We start from the raw sequence: 18,360 nt of genomic DNA, 5'->3' as shown, positions 1-18,360 counted from the left end.
TTGCCAAACGTATTTATTTTTTTCATTTTGAGTTTTATAATGGCTTCTATAATATATATATATATATCAATTTATTTCAACACTGCCACACTTTCCATATACCAGGAACTACATAGTTACATAAGTACATATGCTGTTAGTCCTTGGACCCTAAACCAGATTACATGCCCGTTCTCTTAGGCCACTGTCCACCACCAGATGTCATGACCTGGAACAAGAACATACTGGTACAAACATCACAAATTCAGTCATATCCCAGGTTACAACAATTAATTCAGCTTTATTGTTATTTATACATCACTGATACATTGTATTCTGGTGAAATAATTGGAAGAATTATCCATATTATTCTTTGTGACGCTCCACAAGGACACAAATACTGGTGTGGAAGACCAGAAAGGGAGGGGGGAGAAAGCTCCTGGGGGGAGGATTATGTTCTGTACACGTCCCTTCGCCCGCCGTCATCTGCCTGAATACCTACCTGTAACTACCGAGACTCACCTGACAGCCATATGAGGAGAGAAACCGAGCCCTGCTGCCACATTCAGCCACAGTCAACCCCCCCTTCCAATCTCAGATTAATCCTCCTTTTTACACACACTGAGCATTAGGGCATACCCTTATTGATATTGGTAGCAGCAAGCTTTCTACGAACAGTTAACATCTTAATGATCTAAACAAAAAAGTACTGTACAGCTACTGCTAAGAGAATATAAGAACCTGGCCATAACGCTTTTACACCAGATTAAAGTGCTAGAAGCAACCCACCAATCCACACTTTATTTTATATATATATATATATATGTATTTATATATTCTTATGTATTTTACATATCTACATATCTATACAAACACATATATATGTATAGATATATAGATACTTATATAGATATAGGAACAAATCTACTATTTTAACATTAATTTACAGGGTAATATACATTATATTGTAACAGCTGAAATATCAGCACAAATAGATCACTGTCACACTTAACAGCAAAATATATATGATTATATAACTCCATATATAATCATATATACCAAGATATAATTGTCATATATGCATGTAAAACAGTTAACCACGTCTCAGGCTTTTCAAATGATACCCAGAAAAGCAATTGTGTATCAAGACGTAAAAGCTTTACAAGTTTCTCTCTTGAAAGAGCGACAGGCGGCGGCAAAAGTGCCAAGACCTGCGGGTATTTGAGGTCACAGGACAGTTATTTGCATATTCCACAAATCTATTGCAACACGTTACTGTCTACAAACAGTACAGCCAGCATCCCACGAGGGGAGCTGGTGTTAGCTGGACTCACACGTACACCCACTGAACAGAACATTACGACGATGGGTGATCTGATTATAGCTATGTGCTTTCAGATGGTGTGCTATGACAGTGAACAACAGGAGGACTACAATACACAATACTCTATAGTTTAGCCTCAGAAGACAACCCGAAACTGTACTGTACTGTAAAAAGACCAACCCCCTCCCCTCTCCTCAGCAAACATCTCTTCTCTGAGTTTAAAGTCATCCTATCCTGCTGCTGATGAGTTTGGTATATTGGTGTTTTACCACAGATCACAACTTGATTTTGACACTCCACCATCACCAAGAGGAATGGAATGTGTTCAGCTTTCGTCTCCTTTATTTACCTCTAACTGGGTCTCTCTCCGTCAAGGCTGACAGCACAGTGAGTAACATCCTACCGAATGAACAAAGTTCTAGGGGGTCTGAGGGGGTCCCGGGGATTCCTTGAGGTTCTGCAAAGTTCAGATACACAGTCTGGACCAGTAGGGCAGTTCTCTCTTCCCGCAGCAGTCCCAGCCCTCGGCCGCCATCATCTTCAGCGCCTCTCAGGTAAGAGGCGCTCTGATGGGCCTTTCCTCTTCAAGCCTTGGTGGCTCCCTGCCCCTGCTTCCGTCTCCTCATCCCCCTGATACAACCTCATCTTCCCATCATTTTCCCTGCTTTACACACTCCCCCTACTCTGCAAAGACGCTGCACAAGGCTGTAACAAGATACACACAAAGGTAATTTTTCACAAAGAAAAAAAGCTCCGTAATAACTGCAGTAGTAACGCACAACAAGCATCCGATAGCTGGCTTCCGGCCTGGGGAGCCCTGGTGATGTGCAGTTAGGTTTGGGACGTTGCCATTGTTCTAAAGGAGGAGGACTCCTCCGTTTGCCCTTTATAGGACTTGTTTTTTCCCTGTGGTGCACTGTTTTGTTATTCAAAAGCCCAGATCTCTATGTCCTGCACATAGAAATCCTCCTTTTTTGAGAGCATGGGGTTCCCAAATGTTTTACAGGAGTGACTCCTGCCATGGTAGAGGTCTCCGTCCAGCCACAGGCCAAACTCACCACTAGAGGAGAAGAGAACAAACAGTCTCAAGCAGGGGGGCACAAACTATTTCTTCATGTGCCTACGCTCTCTGAAGTATCTTTCTTGAGAGGTGAGCACAGTTTCAGGCAATCACTTATCTGTCTTTTCAATGGCATGATCGTATTTAGCAGCCTCACTTTAAACTATATTGCATCATCAGATTCAAATTAAAAAAACTGACTTTAACTGCGTGCATCAAAAGCAGCGTGGGCTCACCTTCCTCCACCAAAAGCTAAGGAGTCTGTGTCTCCCTTGATGAAGAACATATTGTCGCCTGTCCATTTGTACACCTGTCGCAGACACAATTGGGGATATGTTAGAACATATTGCATGACATATGCAATATTGACATAATCTAATATCCTCTGCTCCAGGAGTCATTATCCTGATGAGGACAGAGCACACACGTGTTTACCTCAGTGGCACGATCCAGAATTTACCGTCCGATAATTCAGTTACAACGATTAGACAGAAGCAAAGGAAATATCTCTTCCCCAGATTTCTTACCAACATATAGTGCATGAATATATAATGCAGGGCATATCAGTCAGTTCTTTGATAGGCGTTTCATTGCCATTAATGAGGAGATTGAAGCCACTGGCTGTAGAGTTGTTATGTCAGTATAGCGTGCATTGAATGAATGTATTAGCAAACGGTTGCTTATTTAAAACATCCAGCAGCTCTGTTTCTGTTCTCCTGAGGTAAATATGTGGCTCTTGAGCTACTAAATACCCCACCAGCTACTTGCTTAGTATATGTGTTGGCCACTTGGTGCAGAGGAGGTGGTGTACAGTGTGTTTATCAAAGCCTTTCCACTGAAAACAGCTGCCTGCTGCTGTTGGAAACAAAGTTCTGGAAGAGTGATGCCACTGAACCGAAACAATGAAGTCATGGGCTGAAAAAGTCAAACAATGATTGTTAACAGGCTAAAAGTTGCATAGAGCTGAGGGTAACTGGAGAGCTGGGTGAATACTCTGTGGGTTTGTTACTACAAGCTACAACTTTTCCCATCACACACTCATTTGATGCATTGTTCACAAAAAAATATTGACTGGTGCAACTTTAAAGCAGCCATACATGGATCTGTTTGGCTGTATGTGCTCTTACCATAAAGTATACTGGATATTCACAAAACTACACTTTGAAATTTCCAACTTTAACAATTTCAGTTCTAATAGAAACACAACCTCTTCAAAGTGAAGAAGGTAGAGTACCTCAAACTCTGGATTGAAGGTGAAGAGGAAGGTCTCTCCTGTGCCATAAAAGCCATCGCTGACTTTAAAGGGCTCGGATGCCAATGCGCCGAACACCTGGAGAAACAAAGAAGACGAACAACTGACTTCTCGCTATGACTCAGTTCCAACATACTGTACTACAGCGGTATGGAATTAATGCCTGTTGAATCTGCAGCTTACCTGGCCATCACTGTCCTTAATAACCATGAGCACTGGGGTGTCCTGGCCTTGCATGGCTCTGTACAGCGTCTTAATGCTCATGCCATGCTTTGATGTGCCAAAAGCCAGCGTCCATGGGTACCCAATGGTCCGTGGTGGGAGATTCCTTGCAAGCTGTGTGTATGTGTGCATGGGAGGGGAGACAGAGAAAGGAAATGAAACACAAAGGTTACAGCTACCAATGCTCAATTACATGTGTGGTGACCTTTTAACACCATCTGGTGTTTAAAGAAGAGTAACAGGGCTCCAAACACAGAGCCGTCTCAAGAGAAAGAGGGGTCCAGCACTCCCTCAGAGAGCCCGCTGCCCTGCTGCTGACACACTGAAGGATTAACAGTGGCTGTGGTGTATGGGGAGATAAAGCTGACAAAGGCACTGGAGGAGCAGAGCAGTGTACGCTTCATGTTAATGGACAGATAAAACAGACAGACTAAAACACGAAATTAAAGTAACAACTTTTTCCAGGATGCTGCCCCATTTCCTCGGTATGGAACAAAGGCCATTAAACGTTGTGTTCTCTCTCCAATAATTCAGTCCCTTTGCTCTTTTCTTGTCGGTTCAGCACATCCTTGAGTGGTGGAGCTGAAGCAGTCGTATAATCAGCAGGCTGGAAACGAAGCCATGAGGCGATGAGCCTCGACTTGGCTCACCTCTGCACTGCTGCGAGCCGGGCCTGAGCGCCGAGCTCCGTCCTCAGGGTGATTAAAGGAAGCCACATATTGGCAATCTATCGGTCAATGTGCCAACTGGGACTCATTTAGAGCCTTGCATGTGTGTCTTACCCTGCAAGGCATACAACACACCTCAAACAACATGCAAGGTTCGTGACTTAGAAATGCCTGCTTCACGGCTATGTCACAGTCATTCCCTCTGATTATTTGTGAGACTTTATGCAGATACTGTCTTTAAATAAATGACCTACAATCAAGACCAACTTCTAATTATTCAGCAAAACATAAATCAAAAGGTTTCTTCATGTTGTCTGCTGTAACCCTTTATCGTACGTACAAGCTGTCACCTCAAACAAACTTTGCAGCGGAGCCCCCCCCCCGCCGACCACAGCTCTCTGAAATGAGGAGTCATCAAGTCACCTACGTGACTGACGATTCCATCTATAAATACCACGCTTCCTGCTGAATCTATTCCTCCACCCACCTAACAAGTGATAATAGGCAGATGTGCAACTGTTACATCAGTGAATACATCTATTCCCCAAGTGCACTGTTGACAAATAATCCTGAAAGGGAGCCCCAGGAAAGGATGACGTGTCTATTTCTCATGCACTAAATTTGAAAGCTTAATAATCAGCAAGTCCTCAGTTTTCGCACATTAGCAAGCAAACTACATGACACACAGACCACATCTGCACCCTATCCATTTAATGCATAAGGCTGGTGCACTTATTAAAAAGTTTGTTCCTATTATAAACAAATCCCATGAAAAGACCTTAACAAGAGATTATTTCCTAAAGCAACTGAGCGCCGTAGTTTTGAAATCAATGTTACTCAAACTTAGTAAATTGCACATTTGTTGTAGGCTATTTTCAGTATTGCACCACAGAGTATATACAGCAGAAAAACAGTAGATGTGGTCCTCAGTCAAAACAGAACTACAGTGTCCATGTTTTGTGGAATAAATAGAGAGGCCATCCAGTGCAATCGTGCGGCTCATTGATGTGTTTTTCATAGTTTCTGGACAACAACAGAGTTCTCGGGCACTGAGGAATAAGATCTACCAGGATTTGGATATACACATTGGTTACTACGACACATGCATTGTTAGTTTTGGTCTTTCTATGTCATTAGGTGACCATAAGAAAAGTACAGAATATCACTAACCTTATCCATTGATTAACATTTAGAAAGGCTTAAACTTGCATGTGTAGTATTGCATTAGAACAGATTTGTACAACAGCCTGTACCTTCTCTATCTGGTCGGCCTCCAGGAGATCACTGGCTTCTTTGAGATTGGGTTTGAACATTTCTGGCTCCAGCTCCGTCTTGATGGACGCGCCATGCTTGGAGTTCACCTCTTCCTTGGTGGTGATCTGTAAGTACAAATACATGTCAGATGTGCACATATGCAAGGGAAAAGAGTAGTCTGACTTCAGCTTCCATAAAGCACTGATACTGGGTGGGTTCAATTACAGCTACTCTCACCAATCAATAATTCTGTTTTTCATCATATCAAGAAACTGACACAACAGATTTAGCTAGGGAGGCATACTAAAGCACTGGCCACTAACAAGCTAGAAACAAGCTGTAAAATGTAGGATCTGAAGTGATGGACTCTATAAAGTAGAAAAGGCTTGACTTAACAGCTCTGGGATAAAGGCTTTGATGACAGGTTTAACAAGATGAAACTAGCCTTTAGCCGTAGCCTAACCTGTGCGACAAAAGCTCCCATTTTAAATCCAACAGTTTTCCTGCCAAAATTATAAACGCAGCGTTTGCTAGCAACACACTGAGTATCCACCAATTTGATGATGACAGCTGAATGTCTTCCTGCCACTCTCCAGTGCCAGATGACTAGGATTGGTTTGGCAGAACCAGCAGAGAGCGGGCAGAGACGCTGCCTGGGAGAGGAGAATGCAAAGTGAATAGGAAATCAACCCAATGAATAATTTGCACTCCGCTGTTTGACATTTTCTCTGACCAGTGGACTGTTTGGGTTATTTATCTTTCTCGATAACAGAGGCTGATTGTGGAGCGCTTCACCACTGGTGGCTGGGATGCTCTCATGTTTCAGTTCTCATTCAAATAGGGCCTACCTGCATTGTCCTCAGAAAACATCATTCATCCTGTCAGGGGAGTCTTACTTCCACCCTCTCACAAACACACCATCGCTTTGTCCTTCAATACTCTGCCTCCTGCTCAGTCCTCACACAGGCCACATTTTTACATTCATGTTAGCATCAAAGACAACTTTCTTTTTAAGAAAAGGGAGAATTTCCTCCAGAAACACATATTTCTATACAAATCTACACATTTGTCTCAGTCCAGCACAAACAGCTAGCCTACGCTTCCTTATAAGCAGACTGATCTAGCAGACTGAAGCACTAAACACGTCATGACAACAAGTCTAAGGAGGAGAGCCTGACACAGGGAGATAAGGCTGCTGTCACGTGAAAACCTCATCTCTCCAAACAAGCTAAACAAGTTAACATTTGCAGTCAAATGCATGACAAGTTATTCCCAATTTATCTTGTATAACCAGTTTTGAACAGATTAGATGAACCCAATCATGAAACCCACTCAATCATGAGTCTAATATAAAGCAAAAGGAACATGTTTTTGAGGTTAGTATTTGACATCAGCAGCCGCTACAGCCTGCAGCACGGAGCCTATGGGAGACCATGTTGTTGTGGACAGCGGCAGGGCTGGGCAGAGCAGAGAGAGTGGGGGCAGAAAGGGCTGGTCAGGGCACCTGGAGTCGTTTGCAGAGCGAGCGCAGATCTTCACTGTTTAGCGCATCAATCCGACGGTGGTACTCCGTCAGAGACACTACCTGGTAGTACAAAGACAGGAACAGGTGGAACATAAAACTCGGCCAGATCTATCGCTGGCCATGGGAAGGAAACGGTGAGTTTTGGAAGATAGTATGTGCACTAAGTAGCTCCAGTAAACTTAACACTGCTCTTTATATAAAAGGTCTGCAATTTGAACAAATAAACTAACGAAGGCTGAGAGCCGCTGTTAACAGGAGTTTACTGTGGTTAAAGAGAGGGAGATGGGGCATTTCAGAGTACTCTGTCATTTTGCATGTTTGTGTAATATGTTTAAAAAAAAAAAAAAAAACATTTAGGAGTGAGAAGACGGTTCAGCAATCCACAAGATTTCGATGCTGCACACAACAAAAAACAGCTGTGGTTCGGCGAAAGCACATGAAAACTCGGCCAGTCTGTGAGCATTAACCCACTCTCTGTTTGTCAGGAACAACAATCTGCAACACTCCAGCCCAGACAGACCAAAACAATGACCTACTGAGCATGGCAACATGCCAACAAAGTTACACCCCACGCTGCACACTCCACTGAGAGCTGCTGCCTCTGTGCTACCACTGAATAGACGTTGGCGTTAAATAGTCAACTGTGTCTCAACACAGGAAGGATATTTAAAGCATCATGCACGGGATAAACAAACAAAGCCATCAATACCTTACACACAGTCATATTAACTCCTTCAGCTCTACGTTTCAATAAATGTCAAACGGTCTGGGCAGAGATGTCACAAGCTGCCTTTAATTACTTCTGATCTATCACTCACCTTGTTGCTATTGGTGTAAATTACTTTTTGGGTAACAAGCTGCCTCTTTACAGCTCTCAATAATGTAGCAGAGAGGGTAAACTACAGCCCTCATAAAAAATACATCTGTCTCACTTCACCTCCATCTGAAGACACTTTAGTGCATTTGTCCCCTGAAAAAGGGAAAAGTATGCAGCGGGCTAGCATGCTGCTAGCCTGCCGCATACTTATCAATGTGAATCAAATGCTTAGTATCTGAAGAGATCAATGTCATGAAAAAGGTCAGCATTTGGACGTGACCAGTGAGTTAAATACTGTTTCATACAGCTCTAGTGAACTATCACTCAACCAACCATAAAGCCAGTGTGATATGTGGTAACTCTGAGAAATATCTGGCAAGTCAATGTAAGGTTAAAGAAACTGGTGAATGAATACAGGAGCTTCATCATACAACCGGCACCTAGCACTGGAAACTTTCAGACAGCTTCCAGAGCCACACACATCCTCTCACACAGCGCAAAGCGGACAGACAACACATGAGAGCACTGTCCTGACTGACAAATAGTGGTCAGATAGTGGCCACTTTGTTAAACATCAGTTACTGAACTAGACCGGACCGGCTAAGGGGCTAGCAGGCTAGTTAGCTTCGCTAGCGAGCTAGCATGGCTCGCTAACAACAACAGCAAGATAACATACAAAAATATAATATTAAGTTACACCGCTACACATGAACCGGGCAGATTTAACATACACAGGTATACTTCGGGGTCGGTCGTTTCTCTTGGTCTTTCACCCTCCTAGAAAACATGTCTTGCTTTCTGGGCGAGGTTGACGCTGGAAAGTCACATTACAGAATATCCTTTAAGTTCTCCCCGTGTCGCCCCGAGACAAGCAGACGGAGTAAGTATAAAGCCTGGCAGCCTGCTTGACTAAAATAGAAACATTTCTTTCCAATGGGGTCTCTACGCCGAACGATTTGTGTGACATCGCTAAAATCCAATAACAATACGGGACCAGAGGGAAACGGGCTCCTCATTGGATAAAACAACAATGATGCCATCCCATAACAGACACGTTTAAAGATACAGCAACACCATTTATACCATGAGGTATAATTCCTATACAGATTTTGACAGATCGTTTCCCAGAGTAACAAAAAACGAAAACACCGAAGTTCTCATCAGTTGTTCACGTCAAATTAATTAGAATCAATCAATATACAAATATGGAACTTAAAATCGCTTTGAAAGTGCATTTTTCAGCTTTTTTGTGAAAAACAAAACTCAATTAGTTAAACAAACTTTTGTTGGTAAAGCACCTCTATTTTGTTCCTAAAAACTTCATGCAAAAAAAAAAAAAAGAGAGAAAATGCCTAAAAAAACCTATGGCCAACAGGACAAACTAAAGCAGCAGGTTCCTATTTACTTATTCAAATGTAATTGATCATGTGGCCTTTGTCTGCCAGATGTCCAGAGACAAACAAATCAGTCCACTTTGTTTCCTACATCATTCATTTACATTAAAATTTAAATCTAGGCCACTGCTTCCACCGTATCAATTTCTTCATACAATGAGTGCATCCTTTTCATTATCCACAGGCTCGTAAACAATCTCGTTTGACCAAAACCCATGCACGCTGCACATGGTGCAGCAATGTGCATCAGCATTCAATAGATAATCCAGATGGATATCCCTCATCTATGCTTCCTAATTTTACCTATACACTCTGACAGATTGAACCCACATCAGTGCCACATTAGTCTGGGGGATTTTAACTAAAAACAGATTTGTTGCTCAATGTTTACTTTCTCTGCATACGTTGAGAAACTTGTAACGGTGTTAGCATTTTGCCATTCAGCAAAATAAGTTGCCAAATGCTGACCAACACTACTGACAGTCACACAACATGTGATGAAACTACAATACACCGACTGAGAAGAATAAATTACACAAACATGCAAAACACTTTGGTTGGAAGCTCAGGGAAGCGCATTTCCAAGCAAAGCAAGTGTTCACACAACTTGCATAACTTACATGTGATAGAAAGTTTACACAAAAATTTACAATCAAATCAAGAAATATGCAGCGGTACATAGAAGTGCAAAAGTACAGAAGCAGAATACAAAACTAAGGCTTGATGACTACACAGTTCTGATGGATTCAAAACCAAGATCAGCACAATACGTTTGCACTATACGTTGCATAATGGAAGCAAATCAACACAATTATTTAACATGTAATTTAACATATAACAATAAACTTAAATATACACCACATAAAATTTGGATTTCACAGGTTATGGATTAAACCATAGTGGGGAACTATACTTAATCCATATCTGTGAGGCTAGAGACAACACAACAGGTGCACTTTAAGCATGGTGAGGCAACAGTTTTGGCCGTGCGGACCTTACCTCCCATTCCTTAACATTGAGGTCAGTGATAGGCTCGTCCTCAGCTGTTTCTGACACCTCGTTCTTCTTGACAACCATAAACCCAGGCTCTTGTCCCATCCCCCTGACCCCCTCACCATACATGTCCGGGCTCCACTGCATGAAGAACACATACAGGTGGTCTGACCTGGAAGAAGAAACATAAAACAAACTATGAGAGAATAGCCTTGGTTCCTAAATGCTGTAGAGATAGTAAAAAATCTTTGAGATGTGTCATTCAGTGCCTTTAAAATACCACGACCAGTACCAAAGACTTCAAGGTAAACACTGATACCATTGTCTTGAGTGAAAATCTGATCAAACTCCCCAAAAGTCTGAAGAATGACTCAATATTTCATACGTTAAATAATCTGTAACGGCTCTAATGGCTGTTAAGGAGACATTTCAACATGTACAAGCAGACACTGAACAGGATCTTTTACTTGTCTCCTCTCTGCTCGTACTGCTGAAGTGTTAAAGCTGCTTCGTCCTTGTGACAATGTGTTCTTATCTGCTATGAAGTATTTTGGTACACAAGCCATCACATTGGGCTACAGTGTAGGTATATTTGGGAACAAATAGTCTTAGAATATACATAGTTCATACATTGATTGTGATGGCCACTCAGGGGCAGAATGAATAGCAATAATAACTCTTTTAGCTCTATTTTGGCCTATATATCTGTCTCTTTTGCTGTTTGGTCTTGGGCTGGTAGTGTACAGTGGATATATCAGAGCTTGTTTGCTGAAAACAGCTTTAGCTGGAAACACGGTTGAGAGCAGTGAGATTGAACCAAACAGTAAAGCTGTGAACCAAAAATCAATCAGCTGAGAGACATTAAAACGTTCCACCGAGCTGAGAGGAACCGCAGGGTCAGGGTGATAATACTCTTCGTGCTTGTCACTTCAAGTGATACCCTTCACATGACACGGTAAGCTGATACTCTGCTAACATGAAAATATTGAGTAGAGCAGTGTTAAAGTTAGACATAGTGTACAGTCTTGTGGTAGTGATGGGAGATGTGCCTGCGGTATCTCCTGTAGCTCTCCAACATTGTGGCTATAATTTTGCCCCTCCCTCGCTGCTGTTGACCGCTCATGTAACAGAAGAGGAAGCCTTTTCATGTCAGCCATCTAAACAGTTTAGGATATGACATGATAGTATGGCAGAACTCGTTACATACAAATACAGAGCATCATTTGTGTCACACGCCACTATGGCTGGTAGACATGAAAGAGCTGTGGCAGACTCAGTGGGTTGAGCTTTATTCAGTGTCATGGTTGTGTATGGCTCATTCAATAGCCTCCCTTTCTTCCCACGCTATTGCCAGGACACTTAAAGACACATCATGCGGGTCACCTTCCATCTAGGTCAAGCTACAGAGAGTTTAGCAGTGTCTGAAGAAACTATGAGGCGCTGTGCTGTCAGCTCCAACGACTTCTGATCACTCCTCCCACCTACCTTAGCCGGCTTGCAGTAGCATGAGAGACAAGTTAAAAATAATGAGTAGTAACATGTACGAGCCCTGTCTTTTAATACTAGCTTTAACTCTGCCGTGCCCCTCGGCTATCATCCCCAAGAGCTGTGCGGATCAGAGCAAACTTGTTTTCCAAGCGGGAAATGTTGTAGCTAAGCAACCTGTGGATGAAGACAACAAAGCTTTAACAAGCAAGACTTCTGAAGTTCATAGTGAATAATGAAGCGAGGGGGATTTCAGTGTCATTACTGCACTCAGGCACTCATCACATTGCATAACCCAGATGCATTTATGGTACCCTGACTAAGTAAAAAGGACACGCCTGTTTGTCTGATTCAAATATGATTAGCAGCCTGAGAGAGCACCATGTGTGTTGCTGTGGGGAAAGTATAGACACGTGTTTTGAAGGCAGGAGGGGTGCTGTGAAACTCGGGGTTGGTCAAATAATTGATCAGATTCACCTCATGAAATGATATCCATTTTTTTCCCTCTTTGTCTCTCAGAAGATACAATAGACAGAGAGCACTGACTTTGGTATGGCCAATCAATTCCAGATTTGGCTCAAATGAATGGCTTTTCTTTTAAGAAAAGTGACTTAAATAAGCTATTGCAGCAATTGGGATTCATTATATTAATTCTCCACATTAACATTTTATGCAGCTTGTGTCAAAGCACATCATTTTTCTTGTAATGTGTCTTCCAGAGCAGAGAGCTCAAATGTGATTATGACTATTGCTGATTTGGCAACCGTACATCCAGACGGAGCGGAAAAACACAAACAAACCATGCTATTTTCAGTTGATACGAAACATTACCAATCTCAGCACTGATCAGTCAAAAGTTCATGAATATCTATGTGGGTGAAAGGAATTCTGAGGCTGCAAAACGAAGAACAACACGAGCTTCGGAAAGGCCACACAGAGACTGTCCTTACTGTTACATGGGTCATATGTGCGCCCCAGTGCAGGAATATGAAAGAGTGTGTGTGTCTGTTTCCCTGCAGAGTGAATGAATAATAAATCATTTTGCTGTCTGGCAGACGCAGCACAGGGAGATGGGCAGCAGCCCCGGAGGGAGTTAGACCTGACGAAGAATGCATATTTGATTGGTTTCAAATATTAAAAGAACTGGAGGTGAGGCGTCTCAGTAACTCAGCTGACTATTGTAGTGCGTTAGGAATAGGTTGGGATCGCATGAGGTCAAATCCCTGCAGCTTTCTAGATTAAAAACACAGTCTGCTGCACTGTAAGTGGACTAATCACCCTCTTTAACAGAGGCTTCTATATCCTGCACTTTTGCTTTGTAATTTGTTACTGTTATGGAGGATACCACAAAAATGACTTGCTTGTATTCAAATGCATACTGCCCAGTGCTGGTGGGAGGTGGAGCAGCGGCACTGACCTCTCCTGCGGCACAGCAAACCAGTACTCATGCTTCTTGCCCTGCTGTGCATACTGCTGCATGGACGCACTGGCGTTGGAGACAAATGTCTTTTTCATGGGCTTCCCCACCCGCAGACACAGGAACTTGTGAGAGCGGTGTTTCCGTCTTTCTGTAGACCCTGTACCTGGAAGAGGAAATCATCACATAGTCACATAAGTATAGAAAACATGTGATGGCTTAATATAATATATAGAATACAACAGGACAAACAGTTTTAAAGCAACAGTGTGACATTTTATAGAATAAATAAGTGTTATTCCCCAAAATGTTAAACAATTCCTTTAAAAATTCTTGGGTTTGTATCAATTATCTGTCATCAAAAAACAAAACAGATCTTCTTGATTAACTATGTATTCACTTCCCAATACTTGCTTTATTTATGTGACCTAGTTTTCTGTGTCCTTCAGCTGGCATTAGTCATTTTGTGGCAGAGACACAACAGATGACAGAAAGAAATGGAGAGCTGCACTATAATTAATAGTGGCACTGAGTCTTCTGCCCATGTTACATTATCAATGGCGTGTTATAAGGTCGCAGCCCCAGGAAGCTGAATGAGATCATTCATTTAGCTTCCTGACAACGTGGCTGAAAACGTGGCAGTGACATTACACTGGCACATATTATCGGCTCTTGGTTGGGCTGCTCAACGTAATGAGCAATAATGACAAAATAATATTAATCTGCTTAGACAACACAGCTCAGTGTGACATATTCAATTTTCAAAATGCATTAATTCTGTGTTAATGCAGCTTGTTTTTGAAGTTGGTGCAGTTACTTGTGTGGGCTGTTCTAATGTGCACAGAATAATGGGCAGCCCTGCTGAGATCCCACCGAATTAGAGCTGCTTTTGCAGCCCGGCTCTCTGTGAGACAATAATTGCCGGGGAGAAAATGGTAAATCTCTCTCCCACTGTCTAGGTCTGTTGGGGAAAGAAATCTTTTCGGAATCGCAACTTTGTGTCCAACTAGAGTGGGTTATATGGACACAAGTGAGTCAGTGAGTGTGACAGACTGAGGCCACTGTCAGATGACAAGACCAAAACTGTGCCAACCACATACTGATTAATGGATGCTGCTTTAGTTCTGTATGTTTTTGCCCATAAAGTACTAATTGCATAGTATCTGAAATCCATTTTCTCTTGCACATCAGGCTTTTTTCGGTAACAGCCTAACTCCCATGTAGTGACTGCTTCACTCCATTTACTTCAGTACGCTGAACATCATCTTGCTGGAGCTAAGTAATCCATCACAGCCAACATTCTGCTACCTTTATAAAGTTATGTTATCACTGTGTGGTGATACAGAGAGAATGGCCTGTTTTAAAACTACTTGCTGGTGCGTTCGAGGATACTGTAATTTGAAAGCACGCTCCTGAAAAGTACTAAATTTACTAAGTTATGTTGTCATGATGTGACGATGTGAAATTAGCCATTGTTTTTTGCATGAAATCGTTTTCTGTTTAGCAGCCAGACAATAATGCAAATTAAAGATGATTTTTTGCCCTGTAACAGATAAGCGACCAGTTTAACTTGTTTTTCATACCATTATGGAATGAATAGAAACCAACGGTTGCCAGGATGGACATATGACCCTCATACTATTTTCTTCAGAACATAGCACCGACCATAGCGCTTAACAATTTAATGTTGAATCACATAAGCTGAACAACGTAGATTCATATTAATAATTAAGTCTGGAGCCTGAGCTGAGGTTAGTGGCCCTAGAAATTTTTCTACAACCCTGATAAAAACCATTTTCGGTAAACATAGTTCTCACTGTTTCTGAAAATTCAAGCTAAGACTCTACCTTTCAAAGCGAAAGCCTTATATCAACAATATCCAGAAATGGATTTCTCTGGGCCTGAGCCCACCTGAGATGTACTGACGCAAAGTGGAACAGTGTGCTGTGATCTGACAAGTCCACATTTCAAACTGTTTCTGGAAATCATGGACGCTGTGTCCTCCGGGTTAAAGAGGAAAAGCACCATCCAGATTGTCACCAGCATTAAGTTCAAAAGCCAGCATCTGTGATGGTATGGGAGTGTGCTAGAGCCTGTGGCATGTGTTACTGCACACCTGTAAAGGCACCATTAAGGCTGAAAGGTACATACACGGTTTGAAGCAACATATGCTGCCACACAGATGTTATGATTTTCAGAGACACGCCTGCTTATTCCAGCAAGAGAATGCAAAGCCACATTTTGCATGTGTTACAACAGCATGGCCTCATAGTAAAAGAGTGAGGGTACTAGATGGGTCTGCCTGCACTCCAGACCAAGTGTAAACCCACCGTGGTATCACCCACTGGTTTGTGGACTACCGTTTTGATGCCTCAAGTTTGGCATTATGGCCTTTGCCATCTTGTTTGTTGGAACTAGAAGTGACCACATTCGGACAAGGGTGAAGCTGGGGAAGATCCGCAGTGCTGCACCTCTAACCTGATTGGATCTGACAGAGAACCAGAGGACACACTGCGGTAGAGACCTGTCAATCACAAGGTAGTCACACCCTAAAACATACCCTGCCTTACTATTACCTCACTATTTTCCTCTAAATGGGAATACAAATTACAAAATTAACATTGTGCTGTATTTAAGAAGATTTGAAACTAGCAATTAAGACCAAAAACTCATTAGGAAACTGTTAACTGAAGTAATAAATCAAGAGAGACATAAGGTCATTTTCTCACAAGCTTACGTACAATCAGACATCTTTTTGCAACCAGTTGTAACCATTGTGGCAAATGGGGTTTTATGTGGAAACTGAAAGATGTCAGACTTATGGAATCATAGAATTTGATAGCAAGTTAATAAGAGAGCCTAGGAAAAATTCTTCTTCTATTAGGTGTCCCATTTAGTTTTTGCACTTAAATGTTAAATGCTACCAGACAGTATATAGAAGTACACATCGCAATATGAATGTTTTTATTTTGGTTTTATGTGTGAGAAGATATCTTGTTATATTTGTAATAAAGAGTGTCTTGGAATCTAGTGTGGGATGAACCAAACCAGAAATAAAAAGTAGGGTCTTAGAAAAAAAAACTGTGGCTAACAGGTTAAAACATCTAAAACCATTGTTATGGACCGTTAATCTTAAACACGGCAATGAAGACAAAATAAGTTTATTCCAGGCTTTGAGGAAGTGGAGTTTTTTCTAAATCCACATGAAAGCAAAACCAGTGTCAAACATAAATAACATCTTCACTGAATGCTGTCTCAGAAGGTGTTTTGATGTTGGGCTTCATCGTCACTGTGTTTCCCCTTTGGCTGCTAGGTGTATTTGTGGTATTGTGGTGTTTGATAGGCTTTAGCTTATCACCCGGAGGAAAGGCCCAGACCACCAGAGCCACAGATCAAAGAGCTGCATAAAGCCCCATAAAGCGCGGCTAGCTCCACCAACCTGATAACAACAGAGAGGCTGCCATTTCCATCCGCGTTTATATAACAATTACTAGCACCAAGGCAGAGTGCAAATGGAGAGGTTATCAGGAGACAACATGAGAGAAGTGATTCTGAAGCAGCCACAGTGGAGAGAAACTCACTTTGATAGTCTTCACAAGAATATGGTTGTAGGATTGCAGCTAAAAGACGACATAAGGCCAGATTCATCACATGAAATGTCCTACACCTGTTTTTCACAAGGCTGAAGTTATGTTTTTCAACTGTTACTGAGTAAGTGTGTTTACCCTCTGCAGAGTTCTGTGTGCCATCCTTTGGCGTCTGCTCTACATTCTCCTTTTCGTCCTTGCCTTGTTGCATAGTGTCTGTTTTAGAGATGTCTGGGCCCTCGCTGGCATCCCCCTGCGGACTGGCTGAGACGGAGTTGGTGTCAGTGGCACCAGGGGTGGCTGAGCTCTGGGACCCTGGACGAGAGGTGCTGCTGCTGGGACCCTGGGCCTGGCTAGTGCTGCTGCTGGTGGTCGTGGGTGTGCTTGGTGGCTTCTCTACACTGTGCTGCTTGGATCCCATGGGGGACTGGCTATGATTTTCTGTGGCAGTGTCTGGTGGATTGTCCTCTGCTTTCACCACGGCGGGCTCCTCCGGCTGGCTGACTGAGCCGCGGGTACTGCCAGGGTCCTGGGAGCTGGCACCGGTGGCCTCCACCTGGGTGACGGTTTGCACAGACTCTGTGGAGGCGCCGGAGGACTTGTCCAGGCGGAGGTCCTCAGTAGATGCTTGCTCCTCCTCCCGGATGGGGGACAGCTCTGTCTCGGTAAAGACGTCTTCGGAGATGGAGCCCTCTGTGCTGCGTGGGGCCGTGCTGTCGTTGGCCCCTGGCTCCCGCAGACGCTGCTCTGGGTCCTTCTGCTGGGAGGGATGTCTCTCGGCTGGAAGAGGCTCCAGGTCACTGAAAAAATGAAAGACAAGCAACAAGACACATGTAACTCTCAAAAATAAAGAAATAGCACATAGCATGTATAGCATGTAGGTGCACTGACTGTGTGTTCAGGGTATCTCTGTGTTTGCTGCTTCAATTCTGATCATTAGTTTTTTTTTAATCTGTCTCCTGTGAGTCCTCCAACTTTATAAAGGTGCAACACTAAATCACCCGAGTTCCCCTGTAACCAATCATCAGTCACATTTATGGTCTTTCAATCTATTATTAAAAGTGAAAATACAAAGTGCATGCATTTCCTTGTTGAAAGCTTTATTTTAACAACTGATGTTGGATTTTCGTGCAGTCCAACCCGAGTAAATTTAGAATCTGAATAACAAATTAAATAAATGCAAGTCAATCATTTCAGTCATGTTAAAATAACTAAATAACGCTGTCACACAAGATTGATCATTATTCAACAAACAGTCAAACAAAATTTTTGTGGAGGACACAGGTATAGTGGATGAAACGACAAGTGTGGGGAATTTAAAACAAAGTTTATTCTATGAATACAAAGGGTTGTAGCCTATAAATGCCTTCATCAAGTAAAAAA

At 42.5% G+C, this 18,360-nt stretch overlaps 1 protein-coding gene across 7 annotated transcripts in view; it reads right to left on the bottom strand.

The window, feature by feature from the left end:
• Window positions 1-260: 260 nt before the first annotated feature.
• The window catches only part of oxr1a (oxidation resistance 1a), a 152,919-nt gene continuing 134,819 nt past the window's right edge, over window positions 261-18,360 (bottom strand). For 5 of the 7 annotated variants that reach the window (XM_076737847.1, XM_076737848.1, XM_076737846.1 and 2 more), the window contains 9 exons: window positions 17,116-17,777; window positions 13,391-13,556; window positions 10,495-10,660; window positions 7,264-7,344; window positions 5,759-5,884; window positions 3,799-3,951; window positions 3,598-3,693; window positions 2,600-2,673; window positions 261-2,363 (listed from right to left, as the gene is read on the bottom strand). In XM_076737847.1, the coding sequence (XP_076593962.1) occupies window positions 2,228-2,363; window positions 2,600-2,673; window positions 3,598-3,693; window positions 3,799-3,951; window positions 5,759-5,884; window positions 7,264-7,344; window positions 10,495-10,660; window positions 13,391-13,556; window positions 17,116-17,777 (1,660 nt within the window). In that variant the 3' untranslated portion in view covers window positions 261-2,227. The remainder of the gene's footprint in view (window positions 2,364-2,599; window positions 2,674-3,597; window positions 3,694-3,798; window positions 3,952-5,758; window positions 5,885-7,263; window positions 7,345-10,494; window positions 10,661-13,390; window positions 13,557-17,115; window positions 17,778-18,360) is intronic. The other 2 variants (XM_076737849.1, XM_076737851.1) reach the window with 2 other exon arrangements.

Source organism: Chaetodon auriga, chromosome 8 (assembly GCF_051107435.1).
Source record: "Chaetodon auriga isolate fChaAug3 chromosome 8, fChaAug3.hap1, whole genome shotgun sequence".
In the NCBI taxonomy this organism is placed as follows: Eukaryota; Metazoa; Chordata; class Actinopteri; order Chaetodontiformes; family Chaetodontidae; genus Chaetodon; species Chaetodon auriga.
Note: the sequence above shows the minus strand (reverse complement) of the source record. Positions and strands in the feature narration are given on the sequence as shown.